At 38.3% G+C, this 27,850-nt stretch overlaps 1 protein-coding gene across 1 annotated transcript; it reads left to right on the forward strand.

Annotated features, from left to right (window-relative positions):
• Nucleotides 1-15,619: 15,619 nt before the first annotated feature.
• On the forward strand, nucleotides 15,620-15,994 carry LOC141490112 (late cornified envelope protein 3C-like). Its single transcript, XM_074190372.1, has one exon. It carries the CDS (start codon nucleotides 15,620-15,622, stop codon nucleotides 15,992-15,994), a length of 375 nt encoding a protein of 124 aa, XP_074046473.1.
• The last annotated feature ends 11,856 nt before the right edge of the window (nucleotides 15,995-27,850 follow it).

The raw sequence follows: 27,850 nt of genomic DNA on the forward strand, positions 1-27,850 counted from the left end.
GGAAGACTGCAGGAAAAGGACTGATAAGGCAAAGTCAAAGAAATGTACAAATTTAAAAATAATTCTTCATTATTATCTAATTTATACTAAAGATCAGGTATTCTCATCTTAACTCCTACCTTAAAGAGTAAGATCCTACAGAACAAGGTTACCTCTTCCTACAGTATTCTAGGGGTATCTCTAAGGAATTTGGGGTAATTTCTTCTTATGTTGTTGACTTGATCCCCAGTTTTAGTGTTTTCTTTTCATATTTAATGTGTTCTGGTAAATATATCTCCTTTACATCATTGTTACTTTCAAGTAATTAATACTAAAGTATTATTAATTACAGGAATCAACTAACATTTACTAAAGGATTAAATGAGAAATATAACCACAAGGGGCAGCTAGGTTGGGCAGGGGATAGACTCCAGTCCTGGAGTTAGGAAGATTCATTTTCATGAGCTTAAATACAGTTTCATATGCTTAGTGGTTGTGTGGCTATAGGCAAGTCAAGCCCATTGAACTGAACATTGTTTTCCTCATTTTCATAATCTGTAAAATGAATAAAAGAAGGAAATATAATTGTTAAGAAATCTGAAAATAAGGTCCTCAAGACTCAGCAATAACGCAAACAATTAAGCCACCATATCAAGAACAGAAGAATAAACCTTTCCCACAGCCCCAAACTCTGGGGGCATACTCCTCACTGTAACCCCCTGGGACTCTAAAGGGAGTGGGCTCCTCTTTTGAGCAGTTGCCACAAAGTGTTCATCTTCACCAAATGCCCTTCTTACTGTAGCACAGATGATGCATGAATTGCTCTCCATTCTTTATGGATTCCTTGAAGCCCATGATAAGTTTACCTAAAGGGAGCTTAGCTCATCACTTATATACATGACTATCTACAACAGCCATCATTGACTATGTCTCCTAAAACTGGTGACTTGTTTTCCTGATCTTTGGATCTGGTAAAAAAAAAAAAAGGTAACTATAAAGGAGGTCCAAACTCCACATATTGGTGTCCCAGATAACAAAATCTCGTCCCCCACCCATAGACTTACATCATCCCTACCCTTCCCATTTGAATATAGGTTGACAGGAAAAATGGATGAATCATCTGATGATCTCCATCAGTTAATATTATAGTATCCATTCAAAAGTCTTGATTCTTTAAGAGAGCTGGTTGAGCCAGTTGAGAAGATGATAAGTGATTTAATTTCTATCTTCTTGTGTTTCCTTAACTATAGAATGAAAAAAATAATTGCCAGTACCTCCCATAGTTGTTGTAAGCATCAAATGAGGTCAGATTCATAAAGGGTTTAGAACAAAGCAAAAACTCCTACATGCTTGTAACACCTGAACTTACAATGGTCAATCTCAATCCACTCTAACAATTATAAATTAACTATCACTTACACTTGATCAAATGATACACTAATAATTCATAATGGTTAATGATTTTAACTTTCCTCAGGTCCTTAAATTTTATTAACTATCAATCAATCAGTATTTATTAAATATCTATTCTGTACCACACTGAATCAAGTTCCTATAACAATAGTTATAGTAGTAAGCATTTAAACAGGATTTTAAGATTTGCAAATTGCTTAACATATGGTATCACATTTGATCTTCCCACTCACCCAAGGTAGTAGGTGCTATTATAAACTCCTATTTGCAGAAAACTGAAGCTGAGAAAGTCTAGGTGACTTTTCCAAGGTAAAATAGGTAGTAAGTATCTGAGACAGAATTAGAACTCAGACCTCTCCAATTCTAAATTTAGTGCACTGTATCACTTAACTGCCTGATGGGTGCACAGATGAGAATCACTTCTATTTCCATGATGGTTTAGCTTTTTCAATGTCCTGTCATTTCTAACATTATATAAGATTTATAGAACATATATCCATGGGTGACAGATTATGAAATTGAATTGTGGAGAGCTAAAATGACTTACCCATGAAGACAACAGGAACTGGTTAGAATCCATGACTAAACATCAGTACTTAGAATCCAAAACCAATACAAATCCAGAACCCAAAGATAATGTCTTATCCAAATGAATCCCTTCCCCAAAGTGGAATTGTAAGTAGAAACTGGATGATCACTAAGCAAGTATGCTACAGAAGGCATACAGGATCTAGCATCTTTTCCCATGAATGCTGTGAAGCCAATACAGAGTAGAGAGATAACTTCAATGAAAAATGAAGGCATCTTATTTGTACCCTTCAAATCCTGGCCACTGAGGCAGCTTCGTAGACATTGTACATGTTCTCAGAAGGGTTGCTTTCACAATGAAGGTGCTAGGGCTTATCTCAGATGTCACTAAATCCAAACCCCTCACACTTTTATCCCTTTCTATTCATGGGACACCTCAAAATATGTGCTGGAGAACAAATCTAGTGTTCAGACTGAAGGATTCTCCTTCATGGTTTTCCCATGATCTCAGAGTTTTGGATAGAGAATATCTATCTGACCAGTTCCCCTCCTCTGACTGGAGAATGCTGAGGGAAAGGTCCTCTCCCAACAAGTCTTGCACAGAAAGAAGGAGCTGGACAGCCTATATGGAGCTGTTACAGTGATCTCATAATATCACCTTGCCAGAATTTCTGTAGTAAATTAAGCTTGCAAACATTCTATCTCCATGATCTCATATGGCCCTCACAATAACTATGTGAAGAAAGAACCATTATACCTGAGGTTGAGGTGACAATAAGTACGGGATTCTTTCCTGTTATAATCATTGTCATTACTGTCTTTTTCATCATACAATAGCAGGTACATACTTTATCTCATTTGATCATTAACTTCACCATCACCAACACCATTAATAGCATCATCATTACTGAAGGCAGCAGGTATTAGGGAGATCTTCTCACGTGTAACTCACTTCCAATAATAAGACCATAAGGTGAATTTAGAGGCAGAAGGAAACTCAGAGGACAATAATCCAATCTCCTTATTACAGATGAACATGATTAAAATAGTAATTATTTAAATTAGGGAATGAATAGCACAGCCAGAACTCTAAGCATATCCACTGACCTTTTCTTCAAGGTTTTTGCCACAAAACATTTAGTGCAAGCACACTTAAATACAAACACATACATAGAAAGACCTAAAGAGACACAATCCTTGCTTAAAATGACTTTAGTTAAAAAAAGAATCTCTTTTCTAAGGAATCAGACTGTGAATTATTTTATAGGAAGGGGAGGAAACACTTTTGTAGCTCATAAAACAATCATCACTTATTATACATAAGTAGAAAATTTAGGTTTTTGCGGTCCAATTTTCCTTAAAGCCCTGCCCCCTCGTTCTTCTAAAACAATCACAGTCACATCTCTATCCTCTAGACATTATCAGCTCATTCTCTGTCTATGGGGCAACCAGATCAGTTCTTTTGTTAAAAAACACTTTTTAGCAGCCATCTATACACAAGTGGAAAAACATCCAGGAATAGTTTGAGACAGAATTTGGAAGTGAACATGTTGGTATTTCCCAAGAATAAAACAATGTCTCACGTCCTGGGCAGCCTTTTCCAACTTTCTTTTAAGTAGAGATATATTACTACAGGATATCTAGGGAAGAGGATGGAAGTTTTCCATTCTGGTAATTTTATACTGGAATTGTGAGCTATTATAGGACTCTGTGAATCAGACATAAAGAGACAGAGACAGCTAGACAACAAACAGATAGAGAAAATGAAAAAGTGATTGATTTTCATTTGGGTAGAGGAGGAAACTCTATCAATCCCACAGTGTTCCAAAGTATTGACAGGGTCACAAGTATGAAATAACCAAGAAAACATAAAGAAATATTAGTCTAAGAAATAGGAGGCAACATATTATGATGGAAAAAGTTGTCCTTAGGGAATATTTATTTAGATAGGGCAAAAAAATATAACACATGACTAAGAACAGAGTAAAAATCATGCTCATCCTTTCATCAAATAGGACCTAATGTGTGCACATCTCCTAAATGCTCCCAGATAGAAATAATCTCTCATAGTCCTGATGGAGTCTTATGATATTTATCTGATATAACATTGAATTATATAATTGGTGAATTTGTCCTCCCTTAATTGTGAGTTGAAATTTAGCACTGGAAGCTTCAGGCTTGGTGGCTATGGGAAAGTCACTTAAACTCTCTCAGACTCAGTTTTCTCAGCTTTACAATGAGGAAAATCATAATCCCCAACTGCCAGGACTGGCAAAAGAGATAGTAAAAGTAAGGCACTTATCAAATTTTAATGGGCAAGATAAGTTTTAGCTACAATTAACAGCAATATTACTGAGGGAAGGAACTGTGTCTCATTCATCATTTTTTTTCTCCTTTGAAACTTTTAGCAGAGAATTTTGTTCTCAACTTATAGCAGAATGAATAAATGTATGGATGAAGGATAGATAGACGATGGAAGGGGGGCCAATTACTTCCTATTTTTGAGTTGTACTATGGAAAAAAAGAATGATGCTTAGATGAGAAAAGAATGATGTTTAGAATAGAAATGTGTCATACATGGAAGAGAGATTTGAGGGAGCACGGTTGAAGATCTCAGTGGAGGGATGATTTGTATTGGAATAGAGCTAAAATAAATCTTAGTAAAACTAAGGATAAAGTGAGATGGTCTGTGGTAAAACATGAGAGGATAGCTATAAAGATGGAAGACCTCAAAGATCATACATTCTAATCTCTTCCTTTTAGAAATGAGAGTTCCAAAGTCAGGCAGGAAAGTGATTAGACCTAACACATAGATAAAAAGGAGCAGAATAAGGATTAAAATTTAAAAAATTTAAATAAATATTTTTTTACAAAATGAATAAAAACTTAAATAAAGTGCTCTTTCCTCTTTCTTATCACACATCTCATACAAGAGAACAAAGTATGAGACCAAATGGAAAGGACAAAATGGCAACACAGGTTTAGTGACTGAAGCCACTGGAGCTTTTGCTCAATGGCTAGACTTCATGTCACTTCTCTAAAATACCATTTAAGCTGAGGTTTCCATCTCTTCAAAGAATATATCCAACTGAAAGCACCAGCTAGATCTTCTCTTGTTCCAACAGATGCCTTAGATGTGCTTTGGCAAAACTTGATGAAAAGAACATGGACATTGTGGGAGGGGGCATGTTTTAAGCCTTGGCTAATTCAATTAGCACTTCTATGACTTCATATAAAACATTTGCCTTCAAAGACTTTGTGTCTTCATAATGAAATGAGTCGATCAAATGAGATGACTTGTAGCATCCTTCAACCTCTCAAAGGTCCCTGTGCCACTACTTGTCAGTGGATCTGAGTTGATGGAATGTCAAGAATTGTCTGATACACGTCTTGGGTTGAGAGGGCCACCCTTCCACCTAGAGAACTGGCTGTCATGCCAACAACTCATCCTGGGCAGCCCTCCCTATAAAAGGTGTCCCTGCCCCAGCTCCTCATCCACTCTGGTTCTTCAGCAGAGAGTTCCTGTCCGTGTCTGTGAAGAGGGTGAGTGACTGTATGAGAACCTGAGGATGGTCTTGGAGGAGGGTATTTGAGGAGAGGGATGAATAACAGAAGCAGATGAAGAGAGGAGTGGTAAGAGAAGCAGTATTTGGGATGAAGAAAGATGGATAGAGGGGCAGAGGAGGAGGAAAAGGTTAAAGTTAGTGAGAAGTTCAATGGTTGGGGAAGAATAGAAGCTTATGGTTTGGCTCTGTTCTAGACTGATAGAGAATCACATTAAATTGCCCTAGATGGGGCGGCTAGGTGGAGCAATGGATAGAGCACTGGCCCTGGAGTCAGGAGTACCTGAGTTCAAATCCAGCCTCAGACACTTACTAATTACCTAGCTGTGTGGCCTTAGGCAAGCCACTTCACCTCATTGGCCTTACAAAAAAAAAATAAAAAAAAAATAAATTGCCCTAGAAAATCACCAGAAAAGGGCCTTGCATCTGGATTTCCCTAGAAAACCATCAGAAAGCAATCTAGTGTCTCTGTAAGGGTGATGGGGAGGAGGAACAATGATCTGAGGAAATGTCTATGAAAGTCATCCCCTCTCTTTCATAGAATACAGATAATACTATTTATTCTTTAATACACTATATAATTTTCCTATTTTAGCAATTCCCAGGAGGTAAATAACTATACATGCATACAGAAATAGGAAGAGAGTTGGAAAGAGACAGAGAAAAAGCAGAGGCAGACATAACAGAGAAGGAAACTGTTGATGAACTATGATATTGAAGACAAATGTATGTTCCTCAAACCAAATTCTAACCTAAATGCACTTTGGTACAGGAATGATTCTGTTAAATCTTTAACTTCAGGTACCCATGTCTTCCAGAAAAAAATTCTTATCACATTGTGGTCAATTTGCATGAAAAAGGTTTAAGACAATTTCATCCATCTGAAAAAATCCTGTCTTATCTTTCAGGTTTCCCAAACTCCCACCAAGATGTCCTGTCAGCAAAGCCAGCAACAGTGCCAGGCCCCCAAGTGCCCCCCTAAATGTCCTCCCAAGTGTCAGACCCCTAAGTGTCCTCCCAAGTGTCCATGCCCTCCTCCTGTATCTTCCTGCTGTGGCTCTAGCTCTGGAGGATGCTGCAGCTCTGGGGGATGCTGTGGGTCCAGTGGGGGATGCTGTGGCTCTCACTCAGGGGGTGGTTGCTGCCTTTCCCATCACAGGAGATCCCACAGACGAAGGCACCAGAGATCTGACTGCTGTGACAGTGGCAGTGGTCACAGCCAGCAGTCTGGGAGCTGCTGTGGCAGCTCTGGGGGCTGTTGTGGGTCCAGCTCTGGGGGCTGCTGCTGAGCTGCTATTCCATCTTTAGAAGAGAAGAAAAGGCAATTGATTGATCCCCTTCCTCCTCACACCTTAGCCTCATGCCTCTCTCCCTGGCATCATATTAAGACATTGACACAATTATTTCATTTTATCTCAAGCCCCGATTCCTAATGTGAACCATCCTCATTCTCATTTATCCTAAGTAACAATAAAGTTTATTTTTCTGATCACAGCAGCTTCTTATTCTCTATTATTTCCCTTTATAACTTTTTTCAAGGATGTCTTCCTGTTATTGGATCTGCAGACTTTTTTGATTAATTCAGTTGGGGACTGACCATGCAGGTTTGTGGTTGATAAGGTTAGGATACTGGGCAAGGTTGACTTCGGTCAGATTAAAGGGGACACATGGAGTGTCTGTTAGAAATCAGTTAATTATAAGAACCACCCTTCCAGGAAGGGACTAAAGTGCCAAGATATAGGAGTTTCTGGATCTGAATTCTTACAGATAGACAAGGCTTAAGCCCAGGTGAAAAGGAGAGAAGTTAATCAGGTGTGTGTGTGTTGGGGGAAATCTGTTTGGGACAGAAAGACTTAAGGGAAGAATGGAAGATTTACTCATTCTACTGGTTCATTCAAGGTTGGGCTGGCTAAAGAATAAAGGTTGTATCTCTTCTTGTCTCTCTCTACACTGGTCCTGCCTCCCATTCCTGGACCCACAGACATCCCTCCCATTCCTATCCCTTCCATTCTCAATTTTTAGAAAACTCCTGTCCTTCCCATTCTCAGTTTTTAGAAAAGCCCTCTCTCTCACACTGGGCTGCCTCTCCTTCATTGCTTATAGTTCCCAAGTTTCAGAAAGTTGTTCATGTTCTAAGATCTGCCCTGTCCTATGATCTCTCTTCCTCCTAATGAGGTTCTCCTAATTTCAGAGCCCAGGACCAACTCCCAAATCCTCTGTTCAGAACCCACTATCAACTACCATTCTGGGTATTTTCCCATGTTTTCTGGATCTCTATTGCCCTTTTCCATTTTTTTTTCAAATCTGCTTATGCAACGTTTACTAGCTGAAATCTATATTTTTGCAATAAAAGGAATACTCCATCAATGTTCATTCTCACCAAATGAACTTACTGTTACACAATTTCTGCATTAATTCTCTCTCTTCCTTATGGATTCCTTGTATCCCAATCTGAGCTAAAGAGGATCACTTAGGAATGACTATGTCTCCTAAAGCTCTGGTGACTAACTTCCCTGATCTTTTGAAACTCATAACTTCATAGCTTAGGATAGTATTCCTTCACCTTGGATCTGGGGTTAAAGGTAAATGGAATGGAATGAGGTATATTTTGTCTGGATCCATTAGTTGGTTGGTTCTTTTTTTTTCAAAGCTTTTCTTTTCTTTTATATTCTTTGTTTTAAGGGAAAACTCATTGGGAGCAGCAGAGGGAATAGATTGATTTGAATATGAAGGCAAAGTCAAGTAAGTGGGCCAAATTTCAAACCAATTTTTTATTATTATCTATTTCAAACAAAACGTCTGATGATTGTCATCCCAGCTCCCATCTTCATGAGTCGGATTCTAAAGAGCAAGTTTACATCTCCCAACTTTATGCTAGATGTACCTCTAAGGTTTCTCTTGTGATGTTCACTTGATCCCCTGTTTCAGTGTGGTTTTTTTCACACTTAGTATGAACTAGGAAACATATCTCCCTTATATCATCAGTACTTTCCAGTAATTAATGCCATAGCATTATTTACTAAATGAACATCAATTACATTTTACTAAAGGATTTAATGAGAAATACAGCCACTAGAGGCAGCTATGTTGGGCAGTGACTAGATTCCACTCCAGGAATCAAGAAGCCTCATCTGCATGAGTTTACATACAGTCTCATATACTTGGTTGCTCCATGTCTATGGGCAAGTCACTAAATAGCATTTTGCTCAGTTTCATAATTATTATAATGAGTGAAGGAAATAAATGGCAAACCAATGAAACTGCCAAGATATCTGACAACTGGGGTCCTCTGGAGTCAGACTTAACTCAAACAAGGGAACAACAGTATCCAGAACAAAAGTATAAACAAAACCTGACCTGTGGGGACATACTCATCATTGCAACCCCTGGGACACTGAAGAGAGTGGCTTCACCCTTTGAACAGTTGCCATAAAGTGTTCATCCCTACCAAATGCCCTTCTTACTAGCACAGTTGATGTATGAATTGCCCTCCCTTCCTTATGGATTTCTTGGATCCTATGACAAGATGAGCTAAAGAGAGCTTTGTTCATCACTTAGGTAAGACTATCTACAACAGCTATCATTGATGGTGTCTCCTAAAACCATGATGACTTTCTTTCCTGACCTTTAGAAACTCATGGTTATAGCCTAGGGAAATATTCCTTCACTTTGGATCTGAAGTAAAAGGTAAATGTAATGGAAGTAAGAGCAGATACCCATGTACAAAACCACATGTTGGTGTCCCAGATAACAAAATGTCTTTCTCCACCATAGACTCACATTTGAATGTGTGTGTGGGGGGGGTAGAAAAGAAGGATGAATCATCTGGTAAGCTCCTTTATTGGATTGTCAGTTAATAGTATAAAATCCACTCAAAAGTCTCCATTCTTTCAGAAAGCTGGCTGAGCCAGTTGAAAAGTGATACACACTCTGGGCAAGTCACTTAACTTCTGTTTGTGTTTCCTTAAATACGAAATGAGGAAAATAATTGCCACTACTTTCCAGAGTTGTTGTATCAAATGAGATCAGATTTGCAAAGTGATATATATATATATATATATATATATATATATATATAGACATACAGTTAATAAGTACTTCTTTATAACAAGCCTTCTTACATGCCCGTGTTGCTAGAATTTCAATGACTCCCAATCCACTGTAACAATTATAAATAACTGATCATATATATTAATAATTCATAATGGTTAAGGATTTTTAATTTTTTCCATGCACTTGAATTTTATTATCAATCAATAAGCATTTTGAAGCTACTATTCTATACAACACTAAAAAATTCCTTTCACAACAGTTGTAGTAGCTAGCATTTCAATAGGACTTTAAGATTTGCAAACTGGGGTGGCTAGGTGGTGCAGTGGATAGAGCACTGACTCGAGTCAGGAGTACCTGAGTTCAAGTCAGCCTCAGACACTTAATAATTACCTAGCTGTGTGGCCTTGGGCAAGCCACTTAACCCCATTTGCCTTGCAAAAACCTAAAAAAAAAAAGAAAAAAAGAAAAAAAAAAGATTTGTAAACTGATTAACCTCATTTAATCCTCCCACTCACCCTACTGGGTAGTTGCTATTATAAACTCCAATTTAAAGAAGAAGAAGAAATCAAGGCTGAGAGAGTCTAGGTGACTTTTCCAAGGTAAAACAAGTAGTAAGTATCTGAGTCAGAATTATAACTCAGACTTCTCCCATTCTAAATTCAGTGATCAATTCACCCTATCATATAACTGCTGAATGGGAGTACAAATGACAAGCACTAATATTTCCATGGTAGTTTAGATTTTACAAAGTCATTTCCTTTCTAAAATTACCTAAGATTTGTAAAACAAATATTGTTATCCACAATTGACAGATTGCAAGATTGAATTGTGAAGTTCTAAAATGACTTACCCATTAAGACAAAAGTTGACCCAAATCTAAGTACTCAGAATACAAAATCAGTACCAATCCAGAACCCAAAGATAAAGCTTTCACTCAAAAATGGAATTACAAATAGAAACTGGATGATCACCAAGCAAGTATGCTAGAATAAGGATTCTTTTTGTGTATGGAGTGACAGAATATTCACTTGGAACTTGCTAGATATCTAGCATCTGTTTTCCTAGGAATGCTGTGAAGCCAGCGTAGGGTGGAGAGAAACACTTCAATGGAAAATGGAAGTATCTTAGTTGTACCCCTCAAAACCTGGTCACTGAGGCAGCTTCCTGTTCATGCTCAGCTTCACGTTCATGCTCTCATTAAGGGTTGCTATCACAGTAAAGGTGCTGAGGATTAATTTCAGACTTCACTAAATCTAAACCACTCATACTTATGGCCATTCTATTCATGGGACACTTCAAAATACGTACTGAAGAGTAAATCTATGGATATGACTGGAGGATTCTCCCTTGTGGTTCTCCAATGACCTCAGAGCTTTGGGGGAAGAGTGTCTGTCTGACCAGGTTCCCTCCTCCAACTGGAGAATGCTGAGGGAAAGGTCCTCTCCCAACAACAGAGTCCTGCACAGAAAGAGGGAGTTGAACAGGCTGCATGGGGCCATCATACTGATCTCACAGTATCACTTTCAGTAAATTCAGTAAATTTTGGTAAATTCGGATTGAAATCACTGTACCTCCATGATCTCATATGAATTTTACAAGTCTGTGAAGGAAAACCCCTTATAGCTGTTTCACAGATGAGATCACTAAGACTGAGAAAAGTCAGTGATTTACCCAGAATGATATAAGATGCAACCTCAGGTCTTCCTGATTCCAAGTACAAAACTCTATTCACTCTGCCTTCCTCACTACATATGATGGATCAGTGCTACTCCCAGCCTCCAACAGAGGAAGAAAAAGATTCATTAATGTGTACTACTCTTCCTAGCTACCTTGGCTACACAATCAGAAGCTTTCTACTTCCTCCAACATGATTTTTCTCAACCACTCATTATTGACAAATGTTTGTTTTGGTAGAGCTCAATAATTCTTCTCAAGTCCCTGCCATTCCAGCTCTCCTAGCCTCTGTGTAAACTTTTGTTTTCTCCTATGCTGAAACAGGAACCCAAGGAACTCCCTCACTCCTGATGTCATAAGGATCCAGTGGAACTACCTAAAACATCCTCTTGCTTCCAGACTGACAGATGCATTAAATATGGTCTAATCTTGTCACCATTCTCCCAGCTCTAGTCAATCATGGTGGGGGGGGGGGGGGAAGAAGAGGAAGTCTTAAAACTTGCTTTAGGTCCCAATTCATAAACTTTGTATTGGGTGTCTAAAATTGCAGTTGACTAGTGGCATGGGGATGAGGTGACAATAAGGACTGAATTCTTTCCTGTTATTATCACTGTCGTTGCCATCTTCATCATCATAGAGAGGCAGTTAGAGTGATTTAAACATTATAGAGTCCACTTACATACTTTATCTCATCTAATCTTATTAACTTTACCATTGCCATCATCATTATTGAAGCCAGCAGGGATACCCTCAGGTGTAGCTCACATCTAATAATAACCCATGGAATGATGAATTTAGAGCCAGAAGGAAGCTCAGAAGACATTAATCCAATCTCCTTATTTTTTACAGATGAATACAATGAAAATAATCATGATTTAAATCAGGGAATGAATAGCAGAGCTAGAACTCTAACCCACATCTCCTGACTATCTTCAAGACTTTTGCTATATTATCATGAATCATTTAATACAAGCACACATAAATACAAATACATACACACACACTCACATACATACTTAGAGATGACAAAAGAATCTCTTTTCTAAGTAATCAAACTGTGAATTCTTTTATATGAAGATGAGGGGACACTTTTGTAACTTGTAAAAAAGATTCATCTTTTATTATGATTAGTGCACATGAGTAGAAAATTTAGATTTTTGCGGTCCAGTTTTCCTTAAAATTATGCTCCTTGGCTCTTCTAAAAGCAATCACAGTCACATCTCTATCCTCTGGACATTATCAGCTCAGTCTCTATCCATGGGGAGGCCAGATCAGTAATTTTATTAAATATATTATTTAGCAATCATCTATACAGAATGTATATGGATGTATATGTGTAAAAACATCCATGACTAATTTGAGACAGAACTTGGCAGCAAAACATGCTGCTCCATCCCAAGAATAAAACAGTGCCTCATATCCTGAGCATCCTTTTCAACCTTTCCTTTAGGAGGAAATATCTTCTCCAGGATATCTAAGAAAAAAGGATGGAGGTTGTCCATCTTGTTTACTTTATGCTGGAAATGTGAGCTATTATGAGCTCTGTTTCAGACACAGAGAATCAGACAGAAAGAGACAGAGAGAGGTAGACAAAGAAACAGGGAAAGTGATAATGAAAAAAGTGATTGATTTTCATTATGATAGAGGGAAAGCTATATCGATCCTGAGTTGTTACAAAGCATTCACTGGATTACAAGTGTGAAATAGTTTAAAAAAGCATAAAGAGCATAATAATTACCTAGCTGTGTGACCTTGGGTGAGTCACTTGACCCCATTTCCTTGCAAAAAAAAACTAAAAAAAGAGGGTGGCTAGGTGGCGTAGTGGATAAAGTACCGGCCCTGGAGTCAGGAGTACCTGGGTTCAAATCCGGTCTCAGACACTTAATAATTACCTAGCTGTGTGGCCTTGGGCAAGCCACTTAACCCTGTTTGCCTTGCAAAAATTTAAAAAAAAAACTAAAAGAAGTATGAAGAAATATTAGTCAAAAAAAGAAATATTAATCTATGAAATAGAAGGCAACATATTATAATAGGAAAAGATGTCCTTAAGGGAATATTTATGTAGCTAGTGCAAAAAAAAAAAATAATGCTAAGGCAGACATAACACATGACTCAAAGAATAGAATACAAATCATGCCTATCCTTTCCCTATCAGATAGGGTCTAATCCATGCAGATACTGCTGGTGATCCCATATAGAAATAATCTCTCACAGCCCTTATGTAGTCTACGATATTTACCTGGCATTACCCTGAATTATAATAATTGGTGAATTTGCTATTCCTTGATTAGAATACAAACTCTTGAGTTGAAATTCAGCCCCCTGAAGCTTGCTGGCTGGGTAACCCTAGGCAAGTCATTTAAACTCTCTCAAACTCAGTTTCCTCAGCTGTAAATAAGGAAAATCATAATCCCAACCTCCAGGATTGTACTGCAGATCAAATGAGGTAGTAAAAGGAAAGTACTCACCAAATCCTAACAGGAAAAATACATTTTAGCTCTAATTTACATTAGTATTACTGAAAAGAGGAACTGTGTCTCATTTTTTCTCCTCTGAAACTTTAAGCAGTGAATTTTGTTCTTAACTTATAGCTCAATGAATAAATATATGGATGAAGGATTGATGGAAGAGATGGAAGGTGGGCCACATACTCTCAATTTTTGAGTTGTGCTATGAAAAAAAGAATGATGCAGTTTGGAAGAGGAATATGTCTTATACATGCAAGAGCAATTTGGGGGAGCATGGTTGAAGGTCTCTGTTGAGGGGGTGATTGTATATTGGAGTAGAGCTAAAATAAGTCTTGGTAAAACTAAAGACAGGATTTTAGCTATGAAAATGGAGGATCTCAAAGATCATACATTCTAATCTCTACTTTTTTTAGCCAGGCAGAGAAACAACAGTGATAATAGGGAACAGAATAAGGATAAGTCAGAGTAGAATAAGGATATAAGTCAAAAATTTAAATATATATTTTGATAAATAAATAAAATATTAAATAATGTGTTCTTTCCTCTTTCTTATCATACATCTCACACAGGAGAATAGTGTATGAGGCAACATGGAAAGATCAAAAAGGGAATAGAAGCTTAGTGAATGGAGCCACTGGAGTTTTTACTCAATGACAAGATTTCATGGGACTTCTATAACCTATTATATGAGTTGAGGGGTCTCAATCTTTTCAAAGAATATGTCCAATTAAAAGCAGTATCAACATCCCCTCTTGCTCCAAGAGTTGCCTTATGTATATCCCAGCTTGACTTGATGAAAAGAACATGGACTTCATTTGGATAACTCATATTTTAAACTCTGGATAATTCCCTTACCACTTCTGTGACTTCATCTGAAACATGTATCTTTCAAAGCAATGTGGGTCTTCATTTATAAAATGATTCATTGAAGTGAAATGTCTTCTAGTTTCCCTTAACAGCTCAAAGGTCCATGTGTTAGTACCTGTCCGTGGATCTGAGTTTAGGGAATGTCATGAATTACCTGACACATAGCAGGAGTTATGAAAGACATTGTCACTGTTAGAGAGTTCATTCTCATGCCCACAGCTCAGCCTGGGCTGCCCTATAAAAGATGCCCTTGCTTCAGGTCCTCATCCACTCCAGTTCTTCAGCAGAGAGTACCTGTCTGTGATCAGGGTGAGTGGCTGTATCAAAGCCTGTAGATGGGTTCAGAGAAGAATGTTGGAGGAGAGGGATGGAGAACAGAAGGAGAGGGAGAGAGGAAGGAGAAGAGAAGCAACATTTCATAAGTAGGAAGATGGATAGAGCGGTTGAGGAGAAGGAGTTAAAGAAGCGAGAAGTTCAATGACTGGTGAAGAATAGAAGATGGTACTTTAGATCTTCTCTATACAAAGACAGCACCATTGTGAATTTCCCCAGAAAACCACCAGAAAAAAGGTCTGATGTCTGTGTGAAGGTGATGGGCAGGAGGAGCAGTAATGATCTGAATTGGGGGAAACTTGCATGAATTGGAAATCAAAGGTTATCCTTGGGATGTCTATGGAAGTCATGCCCTGGCTTTCATATGATAGAAATAATACTACTTAATCTTTAAGATTCTATGCATTTTTCCTAGTTCTACAATTCCCAATAGGTAAATGAGTATGCTAAGATGAAAAAATAAGAAGGGATGTGGAAAAGAAACAGAGATGGAGAGAGAAACTGTTGATAAACTCCTATATTGAAGAAAAATGCATTTTCCTTCAACTCAAAATCTAATCTAAATTAATTTTAATATGGAAATGATGTTGTTAAGTTTTTTTCTTTGTGGTTACTGATTTCTTAGGAAAAATTCAACCTCATATTTTGGATCATTCCATTGAAGAAAGCTTTTAAGACTTGATTTCATCAAGCTGAAAAAAATCTAATATTGTCTTTCAGGTTTCCAGAACTTCCAATAAGATGTCCTGCAAACAAAGTCAGCAGCAGTGCCAGGTGCCCAAGTGCCCCCCCAAGTGTCCTCCCAAGTGTCAGACTCCTAAATGTCCTCCCAAGTGTCCCCCCAAGTGTGCCCAGGCTCCATGCCCTCCTCCAGTCTCTTCCTGCTGTGGCTCTAGCTCCGGAGGATGCTGCAGCTCTGGGGGATGCTGTAGCTCTGGGGGATGCTGTGGGTCCAGTGGGGGATGCTGCAGCTCTCACTCTGGGGGTGGCTGCTGCCTTTCCCATCACAGGAGATCCCACAGACAGAGGCACCAGAGGTCTGACTGCTGTGACAGTGGCAGTGGATGCAGCCAGCAGTCTGGAGGCTGCTGTGGGAGCTCTGGGGGCTGCTGCTGATTTGCTTTTCTAATCTTAGAAAAGCAAAAGAGCAATTTGATTGCCACTGATCCCCTTTCTCCTCATTCCTTAGCCTCCTGCCTCTTCAACTCGGTTTTATTCACATATTCTTAAGATAATGAGATAATCATTTCATTTTATTTTAAACCCTCACTCCTAATGTGAACTATCCTTCTCTTTCCCATTTATCTTGAGCAATAATAAAGTTTATGTTTTTGATCACAGTCAATTCTTATTCTCTGTTATTTCCCTTTATAACTCCTTGCAAGTATGCCTTCCTGATAATGGATCTGCAGACGTCTTTGACTATTGCCTTTGGAGATTGCCCATGCAGGTTTGTAGTTGATGGGACTGGAATGCTGGGAAAGATTCTCTTCAGTCAGACTGAAGGGGACAGATGGTGTATCTTTGTAGAAATGATTTAATTATAAGAACCACCCTTCCCTGAATGACCACATGGGCCAAGACACAGGTGCCCTTAGCTCGGAATTCTTGGGGAATAGGTCAAGCCTTAAGCCCAAGTGAAAAGGAGAGAGGCAAATCAGGATGGGAAGCAAACTTCTGTTTGGAGCAGAAAGTCTGAAGGGACAGAGCCTGGTAAGAGAATTTAGCCCATTCTGTTAGATCATTCAAGGTGGAACAGTTAAAGGAAACAGGCTTTATCCCTACTCACCCTGTCCCTCTCTACACTGGCCCTGCCTATCTGACCCAAGACAAAGACATATCCAGTCCTATTCTTCCCCATTCTCACTTTTTAGAAAAGCCTTCTCTTTGATACTGTTCAGTATTCCTTCATTGCTTAACCTTCATTAGTTACAGTTCTCAAATCTCAGAAAAGCTATTCTTTTTCCAAGGTCTGTCCTGCCCCTTTAGAATCCTTCTTCCCCTTAATGGGATTCTCCTAATTCCAGAACCAAGGGCCAACTTCCGGAGTTCTGTCTCCAGAGTCCACAATCCTTCTACCATTCTGGATATTGTCCCATGTTTTTTGGACCTCTATTGGTCTTCTCTATTTTTCAAATCTCCTTATACACGGGTCCCTAGCTCAAAGCTACATTTCAGCTGCATTAACAATAAAATAAGATAATCCATCAATGACAGGACTTGGCACCAAAGAAATGAGAATTGCACCTTCTCTTCTTTTCAGATAGCCAGATTTTAGGTTTGGAGTGTGGTCTATTTTGTCCAAATTCATTAGTCAGTTGGTTAATTTTTGCAAAGTTTCTTCTTTTTCCTTTTTTTATTCTTTGTTTTAAGGGATACCTCATTGGGAAGGAACAAAGGGATGGATTGATTTGAATATGAAGATAAAGGCCAACAAACAAATCAAATTTCCAATCAATTCCTTATTATTATCCTCATACAAAGGATCTGGTGATCCTCATCTCAATTCCCACCTTGATGGGGCAGATCTTCCAGAGCAAGGTTACATCTCCCCTACTGTGTTTAGGGGGGTCTGCTAAGGAATTCTGGATATTTTTCCCTAATGTTGTTCATTTGTTGCCCTGGTTTAGTGTTCTACTAAATATATTTCCCTTATATATTGGTACTTTCCAGTAATTAATACCACAGTATATCTATTAAATTAATATCAATTAATTTTTGTTAAAGGATTTAATGAAAAATACAACTATTGGGGCAGCCAGGTTGGGCAGTGGATAGACTCTAGTCCTGGAGTCAAGAATACTTATTTACATGGACTTCAATTCAGTTTCACACAGTGACTATGTAACTATGGACAAGTTGCTTAACACTGCTTTTCTCAATATATTGCCAAGGAATCGGCAAACCGGTGTGTTGTAGAGATAGACTTGACCCAAACAGTGAACAACAATTTCAAGAACAAAAGTATAAAGTTTAACCACTGCCCCAAATTCTGGAGGAGGGGAGGCATAGTCAACAGTGTAATGCCTGGGAACCTGAAGAGAGTTAACTGGTCCTTCAAGCAGTTACCACAAAGTGTTCATCCTCACCGAATGCCCTTACTGTATGTAGCACAGTTGATGTATGAATTCAGATCCCTTCCTTTTGGATTTCTTAGACCACATGATAAAGCTTATATAAAGTGAGTTTTGCTCATCACTAGGTAAGACTATCTACAACAGCTATTCTTAACTATGTCTCCTAAAACTCAAGTGACTTACTTTCCTGACCTTTAAAAACTCATAAGGTCATAGCCTTGAATAATATTCCTTCACCTTTGATCTGGGGTAAAAGATAAATGTAAAGGAGGTAAGAGCAGACCCATGTCCAAAAAACACATGCTGGTGTTCCAGATAACAAAGTTTCTTCCCCAACCCATAGACTCATATCATTCCTTCCCTTCACATTTGAATATAGGTTGGCAGAAAAGACAAATGAATCATCTGGTGATCTCCTTTGTAAGTGTTGTCAGTTAATGGTATAGTATTTGCTCAAAACTCCCATTCTTTAAGAGAACTGGTCAAGCCAGTTCAAAACGTGATATGTGACCTAGTCATAACACTTAACCTCTATCTGCTTGCATTTCTTCAACTGTAAGATGGGGATAATAATCACCATTACCTACCAAAGTTGATGTGAGCATCAAATGAGATCAGATTCATAAAGTAATTAGAAAAGGGCAGGGGGTTAATAAATGATTATTTTTAGCAAGTCTTCTTACATGCTTGTAACAACTAAAATTTCCATGGTCAATCCCTAATCTAAATTTCTTCCATACTAACTTCCAAATTTCCCAACAGTTTTTATCAAAGACAGAGTTTTTAATCCAGTAGCTGGATTCTTTGGGTTTATCAAGCAGCAGATTACTATAATTGTTTCCTGCTATTGCACCTAGTCTATTCCACTGATCCACCACTCTGTTTCTTAGCCAATACCAGACAGTTTTGATGACTGATGCTTTATAATATAATTTTAGATATGGTAGGGCTAAGCTACCTTCTTTTTCACTTTTTTTCACTAAATTTGCAAATCTTAAAGTCCTGTTTAAATGCTAGCTATTACTATTAGTGTTATAGCTGCTTAGAGCAGCAACTGGAAGAAAATAGATTTTCAAAAAAAAGTTTATTGATTTATTGTTAATAAAATTCAAGTACCAGAGGAAAAGGGAAACAAAAATGTGCATGCTCTTTGTTCTTGCAATACCAATACTGGGTCTATACCCTGAAGAGATTATGAAAAAGGGTAAAAACATCAGTTGTACAAAAATATTTATAGCAGCCCTGTCTGTGGTGGCAAAGATTGGAAATTAAGTGAATGTCCTTCAATTGGAGAATGGCTTTACAAACTATGATATATGTATGCTATGGAACACTATTGTTCTATTAGAAACCAGGAGGGATAGGAAATCAGGGAACCCTGGAAAGATTTGCATGAACTGATGCTGAGTGAGATAAGCAGAACCAGCAATCACTGTACCCCCTAAAAGCAACATGGGGGCAATGATCAACCTTGATGGACTCACTCATTCCATCAGTGCAAAACAACCAGGGACAATTTTGGGCTATCTGCAATGGGAGAGTACCATCTGTATCCAGAGAAAGAATTATGGACTTTGAACAAAGACCAAAGACCTTCAAATTAGAAGGAAGAAACCATTATCTTATTATGTAATTTTACTATCTCATACTTTATTTTTCTTCCTTAGGGATATGATTTCTGTCATCACATTCAACTGAGATTAATGTATACCATGAAAACACTGTAAAGACTAACAGAATGCCTTTTGTGGGGGTGTGTGGAGGGAAGCAAGAATGGGGGAAGAATTGTAAAACTCAAAATAAATAAAATCTTTCTAAAAAAAGATTTGCAAATTGATTTCTTAATATATGGCACCTCACTTGATCTTCCCACTCACCTACATTAGGTGCTATTATAAACTCCAATTTACAGAAGAAGAAACTGGGGTTGAAAGAGTCTAGGTAACTTTACCAAGATAAAATAAATATTAAGTGTCTGAGGCAGAATTAGAACTCTGACTTCTCCAAATTCTAAATTATTGCATGATTCACCATATCTCATAACTGTCTAATGGGAGCACAAATGACAATCACTCATATTTCCATGATGGTTTAGCTTTTTCAAAGTCATCTCCTTTCTAAAATTTCATAAGATTGGTATAAAAAATATTTTCATCCACAGTCTAACAGATTGGGAGAATGAATTATGGAGATCTAAAATGAAGACAACAGAAACTGGATTAGGAATCATATCTAAAATTAGGCACTCAGAATCCAAACCAACACAAATCCAGAACCCAAAGACAAAGCTTTCACCCAAAAGTATCACTTCCCAAATTGTGAGTGATGGTTTTTCTTCATTCTTGAAAAAGACCATGATATCAGGATTATTATGTAAATAGAGACTAGATATTCACCAAGCAAGTATACTAGGAGCAGGGATTCCTCTTGTGTATGAAGTGGCAGGCTATTTACTAGGACCCCTTGATATCTAGCATCTGTTTTCCCATGAATTCTGTGAAGTCAGTGCAGAGTGGAGAGAAACATTTCAATGGAAAATGGAGGCATCTTAGTTGTATCCCTCAAATACTGGCTACTGAGGCAGCTTCCTAAACATTGTGTTCATTCTCTCAGCATCAGTCTGGCCATGAAGGGTTGCTTTCACAGTGAAGGTGTTGGGGTAATCTCAGATGTCTCAATTACAGTCCCTTCTGTATATGGAACACCTCAAAATATGTGCTGGAGGACAAATCTAGGGTATAAGACTCAAGTCCTGGAGTCAGAAAGACTCACCTGCATAAGGTTAAATACAGTCTCATACACTTAGCTGTTGTCTAACTTTGGGCAAGTTGCTTAACACTGTTTTCCTCAATTTCCTAATCTGTAAAATGAGTTAAAGAAGGAAATGATAAACCAATACAATTGTCAAGAAATCTGCAAATGGGTCCTCAAGAGTCAGACATAACTAACAATTAAACCACAATATTTAGACAGAAGGAAAAAAACCTTTCCCACAGCCCCAAATTCTAGGGGTATATTTATCACTATAATCCTTGGGACCCTGAAGAAAATGAGCTCATCATTGGAGCAGTTGCCACAAAATATTTACCATCACTAAATGCTCTTCTTACTGTAGTATAGTTGACACATGAATTGCTATTACTCCTTCCTTATGGATTCCTTGGATCTCATGACAAGTTGATCTAAAAAGAGTTTTGCTCATTATTTAGGCATCACTATATTCAACAGCTATCATTGACTATGTCTTCTAATAGTCTAGTGACTTTCTCTCCTGACCTTTTGAAACTCATAAGGTCATAACCTTGTATGATAGTTAAAAAATATAAAGAAAAGATAAGAATAGATAGCCATGTCCCCATGTTGGTGTCTTAGATAAAGAAGCCTCTTTCCACATTCATGGACTTACATCATCCCTTTCCTTCAGATTTGAATATAGGTTGTCAGAAAAGAAAGATGAATCATCTGGTGATCTCCTTTGTATGCATTGTCATTTCATGGCATAGTATCCATTCAGAAGTCCCCTTTCTTTGGTTAAACCAGATGAAAAGGTGACAAGTGATCTGGGCAAGACATTTAACCTCTATCTGTTTGTGTCTCTTCCACTATATTTTGGGGATGATAATGACCACTACCTCCCAGAGTTGTTGTGTGCATCAGGTGAGATCATATTTGTAAAGTGCTTAGAACAGAACCTGAAACATAGTAGGTGGTTAATAAATGCTTATTTTTAAGAAGCCTTCTTACATGGTTATTATGACTGAACTGCCAATGGTTAATCTCAGTCCATTGTAGCAGTTTTAAATTAATGATCATATATACTTGGTCATAAAATATACTAATAATTCATAATTATTTTAATTTTCTCATGGACTTGAATTTTATTAACAATCAATTAATAATCATTTTTAATTTATTTAAGACAATGGGGTTTAGTGACTTACCCAAGGTCACCCAGCTAGGCAACTTTTAAGTGTCTGAGGTTAAATTTGAACTCAGGTCCTCTTGACCCTAGGGCTGGTGCTCTATATCCAATGCGCCACCTAGCTGCCCACAATAAGCATTTCTTAAACATCTACCATTTTACCAGGGACAGTTGTAAGTAGCTATAACACTAAAAGTAGTAGCTAGCATTTAGACAGGCTTCAAGATTTATAAGTTGCTTGACATATGGTACCTCTTTTGATCCTCACACTACCCTACAATTTCATTGTACAGAAGAGGAAACTGAGGCTGAGAGTGTCTAGGTGACTTTTCCAAAGTGAAATAACTAGTAAATATCTGAGCCCAGGACTTGAACTCAGACCTTTTAAATGCAAATCTAGGGTTCTATTCACTCTATCATATGGCCTAATGGGAACACAGATGACAATCACTTACATTACCAAGGAGGTTTAGCTTTTTCAAGGTCATTTCCTTTCAAAAATTACATATGACTTGAAGAAAAAAAAATTTTCAGCTGTATTTAAAAGATGGAAAATATTGAAGCCTGGAAAGGTATCACTTACCTATGAACACATGAGAAACTGAGTCAGGATTCATATCTAAACCCAAGAACCCAGAATTCAAAATCAGCACAAATCCAGAACCCAAAGTTTAGCTTTCACCAAAAGGTATCACATCCCAAAGGGTGAAATTGCAACCACAGACTGGATAACTGGATGATCACCAAGCAAGTATGTTAGAACAGGGATTCCTCTTGTGTGTGAAGTGTCAGGATATTCACTGGGTCCTTTAGGTATCTAGTATCTATGGTATTGTAAAGTCAATGCAGAGTGAAGAGAAACACTTCATTGGAAAATGGAGGTAACTTAGTCATACCCCTCAAATATTGGCCACTGAGGTAGCTTCCTAGAACTTAGCCACATGCTCTCAGCATCAGCCTGGCCATGATGCTTTCACAGTCCCAGTGCTAAAAGTTATTTCAGATGTCACTATCTCCAAATCTCTGTCACTTATAGCCTCTTCTCTTCATAGGACACCTCTGAGGTTGCTTTAATAGAACATTGACTCACTGCTTTTTTCTTTTTTAATATTTAAATTCAGATTTTGTAACAGATGAATAATAATAATCACTTTATTTCTTTCCTTTTTGTCTTCAATGCAAATGATATTAAGGGAAAAGATAATAGTTTGAGAGGTTTTTGCTTGATTTAAAAATTAGATTTAAATCTATTAGAAACAAGTATCAAATATTCCTTCCTAAGGAAATGGAGTCACTAACAGAAGGACATCTCCATAATTACAGGAATGACCAGTTGTTCTTTTTATGCAATATATATTATAATCTATAATATAAAAGAAGATTAAGTTTGTAACTTCAAGGAAAATAAAAAGTTGTACTAGTATTTCCTGAGCAAATGTAAAGGGAACAGAGATAGTTTTCTTTTTGTTTATTTATTTATTTATTCATTTAGTACTTTACTTTTCCCTGGATACATGTAAAAACAATGTTTAACATTTATTTTTACAGCTTTGAATTCCAAATTCTTTCCCATCTCCTACCCAACTCTCCTTCCTTGAGAAAGCAAGCAATTTAATATAAGTGATAAATGTGTGGTCTTGCAAAACGTTTCCCTGACAATAATGTTGAAAACAAAAGCAGAGATCCCCTTCTCCAAAAAGAAAGAAAAAGAAAATTTTAAATAGTATTTATCAATCTGTATATACACACCATTAGCTCTTTCTCTGGGGACTGATAGTATTCTTTATAATAAGTCCTTCAGAGTTTTCTTTGGTCATAGAATTGATGAGAAAAGCTAAGTCATTCATGCTACAACATTGCTGATGCTTTGTACATAGTCCATTTCACTTTGCATCAATTCAAATAAAATTTTCAAAGTATTTCTGAGAGCATCTTGCCCACCATTTCTTATAGCAGAACAGTATTCTTTCATAATCACAAATCACAATTTGTTCAGTCATTCTTCAATTGATGGTCATTCATTCAATTTCCAATGTCTTCCCAATAGTCCTGTTTCCTATCAATCAGACCACGGGGTAGAACAGCTCTCATAAGGGCAAGTGAAAAGGATACCTTGTACAAAATAAAGTAATAAACCTAATTGTGCAATTCATACCACCAATCTCTTGTTTGGTTGGTGTGATCCTCTTTGATCCCAAAGGACTAGTAGTAGGAAACAGGCAACTCCTCAATTGCTAATTTCTTGTCACCAGAAAAGTGCTGCCATAAATATTTTTGTACAGATAAGTCATTTTCTTTTTTGTTTTTCATCTCTTTTGGAGATTTTTATCTCTAGAAGCAATACTAAGTGCCTAGGAATGGATTTTGTAACCCTTTGGTCATAGTTTCAAATTGTCCTACAGAACAGCTGCATCAGTTCACAACTCCATCAACAATATATTCATATTGAGGGGGCGGAGCCAAGATGGTGACAAGAAGGGGTCCAGTCTTAGGCGCTCTCTGATAAAACTTGAAACTAAGAACTCTAACTAAACTTTCAAGAGACAGAACCCACAGAGGGACCCAGTGAGGCAGTTCACCTACGCAAGGTAACCTGGAAAAGAGCAGAAAGGCTCTGCTCCCCGGGGTCAGAGAGGCAGCCTGACGGAGGGGTGGACCGCCAGAGGGAAAGAACTTCAGCCTCCCGGAGGCAGCTCCAGGGCGGTGGGAGCCCCGGCTCACAGCAGCGGGGGAGTCTCCTGAGCTGCACCTTGGGGAGCACCAGGCTCAAAGTGGGGGAACATCAGGGGACCTCTGCCAGAGCGACCACGTGGAGCCCAGCCCTCGGGGCACACAGTGAGCAGCTTGGTCTTTCCCAGCCCATATTCAGGAAACAGAAGCAGGCAGGGCTGGTAAGCAGGAGCCCCCAGGGCATGAGCCCATTGAGCTGAGGGAGGGGAGTGAAGAGAAACTGCAGAGCTCTGTCCTCTGCCTCTGGAACAGGACTCTGGGGTTCTGACCACATTCAGATCCCAATCGCAGTCTAGGCCCCCCATAGAACAACAGGGCCCCCCAACCTCGGCCCCGTGGCAGAGGGGGGCGCTTATGGTCATTCACAGACCAGGAGGGAGGACAGAGCCTCACACACTGAGACCCTTGTGGGAGTGTCCCAAAAGCTCAGGAAGCACCCTAAAACCAGGCCCAGGCTGGGAAAATGAGCAGGCAGAGAAACAAAAGGAACACCATTGAGAAATATTTTGCATATGAGCCCAGGAAGGATCAAAACACTCAGTCTGAAGATGAGGAAGCACAAGCTCCTGCATCTAAAGACTCCAAGAAAAACAGAAATTGGGCTCAGGCTATGACAGAGCTCAAAAAAGACTTTGAAAATCAAATGAGGGAGTTGGAAGAAAAACTGGGAAAAGAAAGGAGAGAGATGCAGGAAAAACATGAAAATGAAGTCAGCAGCTTAGTCAAGGAAATCCAAAAAAAAATGCTGAAGAAAATAGCATGCTAAAAACCAGCTTAGGTCAAATGGATAAAACAGTTCAAAAAGTTATTGAGGAGAAGAATGCTTTAAAAAGCAAAACTGGCCAGATGGAAAAAGAGATAAGAAAAACTCTCTGAGGAGAACAAATCCTTCAGACAAAGAATAGAATTGAGGGAGATTGATGAATTTAACAGAAATCAGGAATCAATACTTCAAAACCAAAACAATGAAAAATTAGAAGAAAATGTGAAATATCTCATTGAAAAAACAACTGATATGGAAAACAGACTTAGGAAAGATAATTTAAAAATTATTGGAATACCTGAAAGTCATGATCAGGAAAAGAGACTTGACATCATTTTCAAAGAATTAATACAGGAAAATTGCCCTGATATTCTAGAAGCAGAGGGCAAAATATAAATGGAGAGAATCCACCGATCCCCCTGAGAAAGAGATCCCAAAAAACCAACCCCTAGGAATATTATAGCCAAGTTCCAGAACTCCCAAGTCAAAGAGAAAATATTACAAGCAGCCAGAAGGACACAGTTCAAATATCATGGAGCTAGTCAGGATCACACAGGACTTAGCAGCAACTACATTGGAAACTTGTAGGGCTTGGAATATAATATACCGGAAGGTAAAAGAGCTTAGAATGCAGCCAAGAATGAACTAGCCAGCAAGGCTGAATATCCTCTTCCAGGGAAAAAGATGGACTTTCAATGAACCAGGGGAACTTCAAATGTTCCTTTTGGAATGGCCAGAGCTGAACAGAAGATTTGATCTTCAGATACAGGATTCAGGTGAAGCATGGAGATTGGAGGAGAGAGGGAAAATATGAGGGACTTAATGATGATGAACTGCATGTATTCCTGCATAGAAAAATGATGCTGATAATACTCATATGAACCTTCTCAGTTAATAGAGCAGGTAGAAGGAGCTTTTATAGTTGAAGCACAGGAGAAAGCTGAATTCAAAGATAAAATATGGTGTAAAAATGGAGTCAATAGAAAAAAAGGGAAAGGTAATGGGAGAAAGAAAAAGGAGAGGGGGAACAGGCCAAGATATTTCATATAGTAAGTTTTTTTTCTTTATTACAATGAGCTATTTCAATGATATGGAAGGGGGAAGGCAAGGGGGAATGAGGGAACCTTTGCTCCCATCAGAGGTGGCTAGGAGAGGAAATAGCATACGTACTCAATGGGGTATAGACATCTGGAATAAGAAGGAGAGGGGGGGACAGGGGGAAGGGGCGGGGATGTGAATGATGGAGGAGAGGATGGACGATGTGGGGGAGAGTGATCAGATATAACACATTTTCTTTTTTACTTCTTGCAAGGGGCTGGGATTGGATGGCCTGTCCAGGACCATAGGGCAAGGTGGATTCTGGGCCTAAGGTGTGGTATGTGGGCTCAGGGCCTCTTGGCCCCAGGACCAGGGATCTGTCTGCTGTACCACTCAGCGACCCTACGGCAGAGTCAGAGTGAAAGGAGAAAAAATATATAATACATGGTAGTGGAGAAATAAGAAAGGAGGGAGTTGCAAGCAGCAATGGCAACATTGGAAAAATATGGAAGCAACTTTTGTGATGAACTTACCATAAAGAATGCGATCCACCCATGACAGAGCTGTTGATATTGGAACAAAGACTGAAGCACATTTTTTATTACTATTATTTGGGGGAGGGTATAGGGCAAATGGGGCTGGGTGGCCTGCCTGGGGCCACATAGCAGGGTGATCTTTGGGTATCTGAGGCTGTATTTGGACCTGGGTGCTCCTGGCTCAAGGGCCAATGCTCTGTGCACCACCCAGCCACCCCTACTATTATTACTATTTTATTTTATTTTGGGTCTTTTTTCTCTCTCTTTTTTTTTTTCTTTTTGGTTTTTGCAGGGCAGTGGGGATCAGGTGACTTGCATGTCACATGGCTGTGTGACATGGGTCTGTGGGGCTGGATGTGGGCTTGGGTGCTTCTGGCTCCAGGGCTGGTGCTTCATCCATTGCGCCACCTGGCCATACCTACAATTATTACTATTTTTTTTTAATTTTAATTTTTTTCCTCTCCCCTTTACTTTATCACCCAAGCAAGTCCATACACGTCTATATTCATGGGGGTAGGGGTATTTTGTTTACTCTTAAACAAGAATATTTTATTAATGTAAAAAAATGTGTACTAAATGAGAATTTAAAAAATTAAATTAAATTAAAAAAAATATATTCATATCTTATTTTTCCTACATATCCTCATCATTTGTTATTTTCCTTTTCCATCCTATTGGCTAATCTAATAGATATGAGGTAGTACCTCAAATTTATTTTAATTTGGATTTTTACAATCAGTTTTGAATTAGGACATTTTTAAATCAGGTTAAAGTTGGAATTGATTAACTCATTTAAAAACAATCTATTTTGATCATTTGTGAATTGGGGAGTGACTTTATTTTTATAAATTTGACTAGATGCTCTATTATTGAGAAATGAAGCCTGTATCATAAATTTGCTTCAAA

This window comes from Macrotis lagotis, chromosome 5, assembly GCF_037893015.1.
Source record: "Macrotis lagotis isolate mMagLag1 chromosome 5, bilby.v1.9.chrom.fasta, whole genome shotgun sequence".
Taxonomy (NCBI): domain Eukaryota; kingdom Metazoa; phylum Chordata; class Mammalia; order Peramelemorphia; family Peramelidae; genus Macrotis; species Macrotis lagotis.

What these genes read in the sequence shown, in the direction of transcription:
- LOC141490112 (XM_074190372.1), top strand. Translation starts at nt 15,620, where the DNA reads ATGTCCTGCAAACAAAGTCAGCAGCAGTGCCAGGTGCCCAAGTGCCCC.